Raw genomic sequence first — 11,085 nt, forward strand, 5'->3', positions numbered from 1 at the left:
ATTATTTTATAATCACTGGTGTTATCTATTGATAACCAGCCCTAGTAACTATTTATGATCACTGGTGTTATCTATTGATAACCAGCCCAAGTAATTATTTATGATCACTGGTGTTATCTATTGATAACCAGCCCTAGTAATCTATTTTATAATCAATGGTGTTATCTATTGATAACCAGCCCAAGTAATTATTTTATAATCAATGGTGTTATCTATTGATAACCAGCCCAAGTAATTATTTTATGATCAACCGTCAGCGGTTATTTGACAGGCCAGACATATAACATGCAACATGCAACAATTTTTATCTAAAAATAATTGTCCCTTACTTATACTGATACATTACTATCTCCTCCCGATTACCCTCTGCACTTACGGTTTTCCCTCTACAGATATTTTCACTTCTTCTCTATATAACAGATGACTGCTGTGTTGCTTCAATTCTTTCGCTCTTATCGCCAGCCAAATCCTCCCCCTCAAACACAAGGTCGGCGACAAGCCAACATACAACTTGCAAAATTTACTTTGTCTCAAAACTCAGAACCATCCACACTCTGTTCCGCTTGTAATGTATTCAGTTAATAATCATGGACACAAGGACATACGAACATACAACACAGACGGGTGCATTCAGCTTTCCGTAACTCCCTTTTTTTCTTGGTTTTAGCGGTTGTTCTTTTTCTTTTTTCAACATTAACTTTTGTGTCAAATTAGTTCGGTGCGTGGGCCGTTATAGGTTCTTATCTTTTTGGGTGGACTCCCTTCACATCTGCTCACTCAGCGACTCAAATTTGCAGATATAAAAAATAGGCTCTGCTTACCTTATTTTCAATTTGTTTAGGGCCCACGCTGGAGCGCAGATGGAAAAGTTGTCCTCCCGTTGATAACGTTGGCCACAACGCGTCCCGTATGGGGTGCCAATTTATTGTTGTGACAATATTCGATAAGTTTCTCGTTGTTCAAAACATTGAAGTTCAAAATTAAATCAAATCAAAGATCATCAGGAGTCGTCCAGCTGAATGCAGTTAGAGTTTTATTGTCGACAGCAAAACCCGGAATCACAATACACAGACCATGTCCATGCACCAGTGACACAAAGATAAGACTCTTGGGGAGTCTTTTTTATACTGTCAAAAGTTGTATCCCCGCCCATTTTTGGTGTACGTTTAACCAATCAGCTTTCTTCCAAAACATGATCTTACCCCTTGGCACCAAATCTTGAGATGCCCTCACTGCAGGTGCATCGGCCTTATAAGGCCTTAAGTTTTGTTTTTTTCCCCCTACACAGCTGCTGTTTTGCTCAGCAGATCTTGGCTCAAGTCATGTCACGGTCACCCTGACCCGTTACCTTATTTCAACTGCATTCATTTTCAATAATAGTGGTTATAATGATTATAATAAAGAAAATGAAAGTAATGCATATTTCATTTAAACACATATATTGTAGTTTTCATACTTATTCAATCATAAAGTACTTATTCACCTAGTAGTTGCAGAATCACATATACTTCTTCATTTAACATAATGCCTTCAGATATGATCACCTTTAGCATACGATGGTCAACAATCAAGTACCCTTTTAACAGATACAACATTGTTCATTATTAGTAATTATCCCCTAAATTTTACACTACAACGCTGTAAACTGGTTCACACCAGCAGTGTTTAATTTAAAATTGGTTGTACCACAAGCCTCAAAAATGGTCCTCATACATTCTTTTCATACACAGTCTATTTTATCTGTCCTGTTCTTTTTATTCTTTTTATGTTAGTTTGAGCATAGTTTTAAAAGCTGAACCAAGGAAATGCAAATTGGCTTCAGTTACGTGCTTTATATACATGACATCTGTTGCATTGTTTAACTATAGGTAACAGTGTTTATCTGTATGATCCCTGTTAAATAAACCAATAAAATAAAAACCTTGCACATAACTTATTATCTATGAAACATGAACTGTGTTTAACGACTTGTAAACTCTGTGCCCGCAGTTGTTTAAAACTGTTTCTTATGTTAAGTTTGTCTTGGAAAACATGTTAATTTAAATCATTTTTTAAAAATAAATCAAATTTCAACATAATATTAGAAGCACAAAGAAGTTAGATACATGCAGCGCTCACCTGTCAGCCTGTCAGTGAAGGTCTCAGATAGAAACTGGTTTGATGTTTCCTTCTGTGCAGCTTTCAAAGGACAGGAAGAACTGATCTGTGGTTATTGTGTGATACTGCTGCTCAGATGCTTTTTCAAAACCCACCTGCAGGCACATACATATGGGTTTATGAATGTATACATACATAAACCCTCTGATGCCTGCATGACTGTACAGGAAGCTGTAGCGGGCTGAGTTTAAAAGCTGAATATTACATACTGGTATCATATGAAACTAAAGCATCTATTGGTACCAACTATGTCATCAATACCTGTCAGGAAGGAGGATAAATAACACTCCAAAGTTAAGCTAAATTTGGTTGAGGTAAAATCTGCTATTGCCATTCTCATAGACCTCTCACCTCAGGTTATCTGAATGAAAATGTGGAAATGCATTATTTTGTTAAAACTTGACCTCAGTGTATAAATTGACCTTTTGTGACCCCTAACCAACAACATATAAGACATCATTGAGCATCTAAAAGGCCGTTACATAGTAATATCATGTCTTAACTTTGACGTATCAGTCTATAATATCCATCGACATATACATAACATGTACCTTCTGCTTTATGAACAGTCAAACCAGACCAAAAGTAGCACAGTAGATGGGAATACAACAGGAAGGTTAAAAACTCACATATTGCATCATCCCCACAGCCCCCACTGAGTCATATTTGAGCCTGCGTGACTCAAATATGACTCAGTTAACTATATGGAGGCTGTTTTGTTTAACAAATGATCACATGTTTTTTCATAATCTTGCACACAAACTTCACCTCAAACCAGTTTCACTGATGGAAAACATGAACCAGGCAAAACAACCACATTTGGGGAATAACAATGAACTTTTAATAAGCACTGAATATATCTACATACACATAAGACACACCAAAACAGCTTTTTATGCATTCAATAACACATTATACATGAGATTAATTTGCTCATGGATGACGTTACTGAGCTACCTATTAAGGGGAAAGGCAAGCTAAACCAACTGATCAATAAGTCAATTTAACTCTAGAGCTGAGCAATGATCAATTCATCAATCCAAATTAAAATCATTAGCTCAGTGTCAGAAATAAACTACACTCTATCATGAACCTCGAAACGCTAGAGATGTCAGAACAGAAATCACACAGTAAATATCAGAATCTTAATCAATAGCATAAAATTCAATGTAATCTGTAAAGAGATGTATCTCTTCTTATATTTTTGATGTAATTATAAATAGTACTGAGCAATATGCCATGCTTACATTACATTTGTTAATCATATTTATATCTGTATAATCTGTGATCGCCCCAGTAGTAGGGGGTTGGGTCAAATATATTGGGTCTCTTGCAATAAATCACTTCAATTCCCCAAGTCATTGCATCACTCTGATTTTTGACAACCCTCTGATACACGACGGATGTCACATTTATTTTGAGTTATTTAAATGTGAAACAGCTGTATGCTTCTGCTGGTGTTATTTTTCTCACATCTGCAGTTGTGTTGTTGTTGTTTTTAAGTCGTGTGATGGACGGTGTTCATCAGTTGGTGTGGATGATGCTCAGCTGCCCCTCGTTCCTTCTTGTCTCTGTGTGCGGTATTTGCTTGTTCCTGCTGAACATCTGCTTCAAGTTCAGATTTGTCCGAAAGGCCTTAAAGCTGAAGAAGTAGATGACTGGATCCAGACAGACATTGAAGACTGACAGTAAGATGGTCCCTTCAATCAGGTAGTGCAACACCAGGCGTAAGGAGCAATACCTCTTCAGTAAGGCACTGGGAATAATAGAGAGGTGGTAGGGCACAAAACAAACACAGAAGATGCTGACCAGCACCAATAGTTTCCTGCTTGACCTCACATGTCTTTTGGAGCTGGAGGATTGCGGCTGCCTCTGCTGTGCCAGCAACGCAACGATGGAGACACTGTAGTAGAAGAAGATCATGCAGACAAGGACGAACAGGAAGATGGCAGTGGAGCAGATGTGGAGGATTTTGTAGAATACAATGACCTGGGGGCTTTCCAAGGCGTCACATTTGTCAGGGACAAAGGTCAATTCTGGCTTGGTGAGGTGCCACAGGGTGATGTAGGAGATCACAACAGCCAGGAGGAAAATCCAGGTTACTGTGGAGATGATGCGGGCAGCCTTCACTGTCTGCAGGAAGTACATTCTTAAAGGATGGATGATTTTAAAATACCTAGAGAGAGAAGAGGCAGATTTTTTAAAAACATAGCAGACAACAAGGATGTGCTGATGTTGCTTCCTGGATCAAATAAGACTAAAGCCACCCAGCCTACTTGTCAGCGGCGATGTAACCCATGAACAGGATGCTGGCATACATGTTGAGGTAAAAGGCACAGCAGGCAAAGGTGCAGTAAACAAGGCGGAGGGTGAGAGAGCTGCTGACATAGTTGGCTATATAGAAGGGGAGGCAGAGGCAGAGCAGGAAGTCAGAGGCTGCCAGGTTCTTCATGTAGACCATCATGATGTTGGACACCTGCCGCTGAGCTGAGCAGAAGTAAACCTTCAGGGTGAAGCCGTTGAGGACCAAACCCACCTGGAGAAAAAACAGCAAGGAATGAGAGGGTGAAGAAAACAGTGATTTTACTGTCTTGTCTTTGTGGTCTACATCATAAATGAATCAGTCTTTCCTCAAAAACATTCATACTTTTCTATTGACAGAGAATCTCAAACCCCCCTACCTTCAGACCTCCACATACTTAATCAGTCACTGAGTGAAATGATTATTGATTATTGTGTTTGAGTTTTGGATTTTTCTAAATTGTCAAATAAATCCTTGTTTTTTTACTTTTACCTCAGTTTTCCTCTTGTTTTTCCTCCAGTTATCCCAATTGAGACTCCCCTCTTCCCCTAGACATTTTCGGCATTGTAACAACAGGTCTGACAACATACAACTCATCAGTTGTACTCAGACCAATATTACCACATAGACACCCTTTAGAGGAAGTAAGCAGTTGCTCTTATACTTACATCCAGTCTTAGGAGGGTTTCAGAATAAAAAATAACCCTAACCCGAAACCTTTGTCCCCTCTTCCCTTTAGACTTTTAGACCCTTTTTCACTTATCTTCAAGAAATATTTTATCACTTATTTAGAGAGATATGATGGTGTTTCTCACTTCCTGTTTTTAGTAAGTTTTAGGTCAGCTTTGTTAAACCACATTTGTGTGGTTGTGTCTAGATAGATGAGTTACTGAACGTTAAGCCTGCCTGTGACAGCTTGGTATGGTTCCTATATGAGAATATTCAAAGGACAGATTCCCCATCTCATATCAGAGGAGATGGTGGTAGTGATGTCAGGCTCAGCTTGGCAGTGGGCAACAAAACAGATGCTTTGACCATCAGTATGCATCAGAGATGAGTTCAGGCAGTTTCGGGTGCTCTACAGGCTCCATCTGTCTGAGAGCAGGTTGGCTAGAATCATGTAACTAAGCGCCAGCCAACCTCAGTCATATGTTTGGGCAGGTCACAAATTAACTAAATTCTGGACAGATATATTCAGAACTTTTTCACTCATTTACAACAAAGATATCGATCCTAACCTTTGACCTCTATCTTCGGTTTAGCACCAGATGAGATGCAGTTATGGCAAACACCTTAGATACCTTAAATACACTGTCTGACACTCTTCTCATAAGTTCTATAAGGTCTGGATACAGTTTCCATTTTATTTTGAACATGAATTCCCCTCTGCTGGTCAATCTAATCATAAACCCTAACCCTTTCTTAATGTATTTCATTTAGATTATGATAAGTATTATTTATTTATCCGGCCTCTGTCAGCCCAATTGGTATGTGGTATAGTGTTATCCTTTTTGTATTACTTTTATATGAATATGTTTGTTAACAGACTGTGATGTGAATATTTGAAACTCACCACACACACCAGACTGTAGGCCAGTGCAAAGAAGAGGTGGCCTGATTTATCAATGTGTTCACATTGACTGTTGACTTGGCTCTGGGTGTTAGCTGAGGACTGGTTGGATGATGAGGTCACGTCCATTTTTGTCTCTGGAGTTTCTAACAGAGGGAAGACAGTTATATGTAAAGTGTAAGAAAATTATTTAAATAACATTGGAAACACAGGAACTGGTGGTAGCAAATCAACATAGCAGCATCAATGCCACATGAAAAGGTTTTCGGTTACTTGAAACTTGCAGATTTCTTCTGTAGTTTGACTTGTAAATTCTCTGGTTGGCTGTAATTTCCTTTTTTTAAACAGTGATATTGTATTCACCATATGATGTTTAGTTTTCTCTGAATCATCTTTCCTTACAGCCCAGATTCTCCTCTGACCTCCAGCTGTTTCTGAAGTTATTTGCACAACATCTGCATTAGTAAAGAGCTTAACCTTAACTGGCTTGAAGTGTGACCCACACCTTGATCTCCAGCCAGTCAGAATAAGCCTGTTTACCTACAGTAATGTCTGCAGCTGTAAGACAGTATTCAGAGTAGGTATCTCGCACAATGAAAATCATTATTCAAATGTAGCTGCAACTTTACTTTAGCACACTTCCAGTATCCTGCTTTGCTCGTTATGTTGGCTGAGATGCAAACCCCATGTACAAAAGTTGGGTTTGTGGGCTCATGCTAAAGCTTCTTGCACATTTGTTTTGACTTTCTGGTGTGATGTAGTATCGAGTATCACCTTATTATTTTCACACCCATATTTCATACCTTTCCTAGTTGCTTTTGTTGCTTAGATTGGTTAGGGTTAGGGTGAGAATATCAGGGTCAAAGCCAATCAGAGGCAAATATTTACTCAACACTTGTCATTCTTGAGAAGGGAATTTCAAAATTCAGAGATGTAGAAACAAGCCCTTTTACAGAGTAGGAGGTCCACCATCACCCTCATCCATCCCAAGGATATACAGGATTATAATCAGAGACCTTCTACTAAAACTCTGTCAACTTGTTCAGCAGAATGAGGATGAATATCACCAATCAGTCTGGAGGATTACTTCTCTCCATAGTAGACACCGTTAGACCCCAGACGAGCTAAACATACAGTACAGCTTCACAGGACTTCTTAATACTCTCATTTAACCTTTACATACTTTCAGGTAGTTATTCATTTTAAATTGTTGAATCAAAGTTTTTCCTTCAGCCTATTTCCAAATTTTAGATTAGTTTGTTTGTTCAAGTATAAAGTTACGTGCAGCACTCACCTGTCTGTGTTCCTGATGTGGAGGTGGGATATCAGGTGTGGTTCTGACTAACAGTTTTGTGCAGCAAAGCTGATCATGATGGTCATTTGCAAGTCAAAAAACAAAACATGAAAACAAAACATGACAACCACACAAACAGACATAATGTTCACTGCTGTTGCTTCTGTGTCATAAGAAGAATATTATGTGTTAAAGTAACATAAACAAAGCAAAGGCTTAAAAGTTAGATTTTTGGATGTAGAGTTATGTGTTTATTGTTGTATTTATATATTTATTGCGTGTTCACTTTTTTTTGCTCATATGTATGTTTGACTGGCACCGGACAACGATTCACTCCACAATATGTGTGAATTCATATATGGTTGAGAAACAAATTAACTTGAAGGTGAACATTGCAGGTTTCAACATGTTCATACAAAAAATTACAACAAATGACATCAGCTGATGCAAAAAGTGTTTGGTCACACCAAACATTAGGGGTGTAAATCACAAGTTATTTCACAATACAATATTATATCAATTAAATGAACAACAATTTGATGTTTGCTGATATCACAAAGTCTGTCACAACATGATTCAGGAGGCAGCAATCCATATGAGACGATATCACAGCTGATTTAACACAATCACTTCCATTCATATCAAACCACTAAAAGCTACTAAAACACTGTTGCAGCTCAGGATGAATACACAAGCCCGACTGTCTCTCACAGTGTCTTTTATTTATTTTCCACAATATAAAGTAGGAAACAATAACTTCACAGTCCACCTGTGTGTCCTTAGCTGCTAAAGCAACTAACATGTCAGGTCTCATGCTGGTTACAACAACAACTCTGAACTACGTTTTCATCTTCTCTTGCCGCATTAAACATATTGTCTCTTGATGCCTCAGCACCACCACCTGGTGGCGGAACTCAAATAGCGCGCAGCTCATCACTGAACTCAATGCATTGTAAATTAAACCATTAAATGAACAGAATTACACACAAAAATAAATCAGGGGGGTCTCTAAATTCACAATATGAAATACCAACAATAATAAACATAAACAGTCTTGAAATAACTGACCCCTCACAACATCATTTTTATTTCTGAGCTCAACCATTTAAATGGACAACAATCTATTCTTTTTTTAATAAAAAAATTAGCTACTAAAATATTATCCTGTTGACTATAAAGTGCCACGTTTTGATATAGAGCTTTAAAAATTTCGCATCCTATAAAAGAAAATATTGAGTGGTAGACTCACATCCAGAGTAAGAAAGCAGGAACTGGACCAAATAACTAAATCTGTAAAAGCTGCAGCTCCCAATGCAGGTAGACTGGGATCCACCTGCATTGGGAGCTGCGGATGTGTGTGTTTACTACACAGTTTTCTCACATCTTATGAAAGAAAACTTCAAGAACATTAAGTCACTATTTTTATACATTAAAGCAGCTGTTTAAACCTGCAGTGTTTACCGAGCTGCTCAGGATACAACGACACGACAAAAGACGAGCAGCAGATTTCAATGTTTTTGTGAGTTCACAGTAACGTGATGTGAGTTTAACGTGATGTGAGTTTACAGTAACGTGATGTGAGTTTACAGTAACGTGATGTGAGTTTACAGTAACGTGATGTGAGTTTACAGTAACGTGATGTGAGTTTAACGTGATGTGAGTTTACAGTAACGTGATGTGAGTTTACAGTAACGTGATGTGAGTTTACAGTAACGTGATGTGAGTTTACAGTAACGTGATGTGAGAAGCATCTGATGACAGACTGTCTCTATAATTTTTATTTTTTGGGGACAAAACTGCTCAGGATAACTTCACGGACTTGTTTTCTGGCCGTTGCCATGGCGACGTCAGCATTTTGTTTGAAGGTGTGCGCGCGCTCAGGCGGAGAGAGACGTGCCAGGCTTAAAAAGACTTTATAAAAGATATAAATATGAATAATAAGAAAAAGTGTAAAAGATTAAAATGCGTAAATACAGAACAAGAAATGATGGAATATGTTTAAAAGTAATGTTGAGTATTACAGTTGATTTGGGGTAAAGTTCATTATTAAAATAAGAAGTTAAATAATGTTTATCACAGCAGTGTATAGTGCTTAATGTGCCATCTAGTGTCCTGTTCAGTTATTGCAACAACTAACAGATTACAGTAAAATCAGGACTGAAGACACAATAACTAAAATATATATGTCTCTTGGATATCTAGGTTTGTTATCTATGATTAAATGTAAGTGTTGGTGCAGTACTGTGTGATACCAGCAGAGGGCGCACTGTCTCCATCTTTACAGTGAAATGCCTTCTGATGCTTTTACTACTGCTTTACTTCTTCTATCAGGTCTTTGAGATCTGCATGAACCGTTGACTCAACCAGTATAGTGCCTGACTGCTCTCTGCTGTGCTTTAAAGACACAACACTTACTGTAGCTCTGTACAGTTTGATGTACTTGTACTTTACTGTAGTACATCTGAGGTACTTTTACTTTACTGTAGTACAGTTTGAGGTACTTGTACTTTACTGTAGTACAGTTTGAGGTACTTGTACTTTACTGTAGTACAGTGTGAGGTACTTGTACTTTACTGTAGTACAGTTTGAGGTACTTTTACTTTACTCTAGTACAATTTGAGATACTTGTACTTTACTGTAGTACAATTTGAGATACTTGTATTTTACTGTAGTACAGTTTGAGGTACTTGTCCTTTACTGTAGTATATCTATGTGTTGCTACTTTCTACATCTCAGAGGGAAATATTGTACTTTCTACTCCACTACATTCATTTGAGCTTTGATTTTGAATCCAGCCCTCAAAGGGTTGATGATTTTGATTTCCACTGACTGTTATGTCATTTTGTTCTCAATCAATTAAACACTGTACATCACTAAAGATTTTCAACTTGAATAATTCGTTCATCAAGATCTGATGTGTGATTTAACTGTTCCCTTCATATTTTTTGTTATGTGATGGAAAACATGAACCAGGCAAAGCAGCCACATTTGTGGAATTGCAATGGACTTTTAATAAGCACTCAATATGTGTAAGTACACATAAATCCACACCAAAACAGCTCTTATGCATTCAATAACACATCATACGTGAGATGAATTAGCTCATGGATAATTTTATTGAGCTACTTATTAGGGTGAAAGACAAGCTAAACCAACAATAAGTCAATTTAATTCAAGAGCTGAGCAATGATCAATTTTTCAATCCAAATTAAAATCATTAGCTCAGCGTCAGAAATAAACTACACTCTATCATGAACCTCTAATTGCTAGAGATGTCAGAATGGAAATCACACAGTAAATATCAGAATCTTAATCAATAGCATACACATCAGTGTAATATATAAAGAGACAGGAGCTAAAACAGCCTGTTTCAGACAGAGTCTGAACTGAGGGGCTGCATTAAGGACCAGTAGAAGATAAATAAGGAGGTTTTTGACCTCCTTATTGAAAGTTCAAAATGAAAAAATGAAAGTTCAAAATCTAGCATGGAAAATATAAACTTAGTAATGAGTAATGAATAAAATGAATCCCCAATATGAAATTTGTCAGTGAGTTGATTTTTTTTTATTAGGTATTTTGTCCCCCAGTGCAGCAATGTCACTCACTGATATGTTTTTAATAGTTTTTCAACAACAACAGAGGAATAAGATATATGAGCTTTGATACACACACAGGTCTACATCAGTTCATTGTTGGTTTGGATCCAAACATCTTCCTAATGTGCTCAGCAGTGTGTCACTGTTGGTGGCTCTCAGCTGCCCT

The 11,085-nt window shown here is 37.6% G+C and overlaps 1 protein-coding gene across 1 annotated transcript; it reads right to left on the reverse strand.

The window, feature by feature from the left end:
• Nucleotides 1-3,681: 3,681 nt before the first annotated feature.
• On the reverse strand, nucleotides 3,682-6,158 carry LOC128360031 (P2Y purinoceptor 14-like). Its single transcript, XM_053320344.1, has 3 exons — nucleotides 6,033-6,158; nucleotides 4,434-4,693; nucleotides 3,682-4,333 (listed from the first exon to the last, which is right to left on the reverse strand). The coding sequence occupies exons 1-3, from the start codon at nucleotides 6,156-6,158 to the stop codon at nucleotides 3,682-3,684; spliced, it is 1,038 nt and encodes a 345-aa protein (XP_053176319.1).
• Between the last annotated feature and the right edge of the window lie 4,927 nt (nucleotides 6,159-11,085).

Source organism: Scomber japonicus, chromosome 6, assembly GCF_027409825.1.
Source record: "Scomber japonicus isolate fScoJap1 chromosome 6, fScoJap1.pri, whole genome shotgun sequence".
Taxonomy (NCBI): Eukaryota; Metazoa; Chordata; class Actinopteri; order Scombriformes; family Scombridae; genus Scomber; species Scomber japonicus.

Excerpts from the sequence above, each read along its gene's own strand:
- LOC128360031 (XM_053320344.1), bottom strand. The coding sequence starts at position 6,158 with ATGGACGTGACCTCATCATCCAACCAGTCCTCAGCTAACACCCAGAGC. Across the intron at positions 4,694-6,032 it reads CCTACAGTCTGGTGTGTGTG|GTGGGTTTGGTCCTCAACGG; the intron begins GTGAGTTTCAAA and ends TTTTTTCTCCAG. Across the intron at positions 4,334-4,433 it reads GGTTACATCGCCGCTGACAA|GTATTTTAAAATCATCCATC; the intron begins GTAGGCTGGGTG and ends TTCTCTCTCTAG.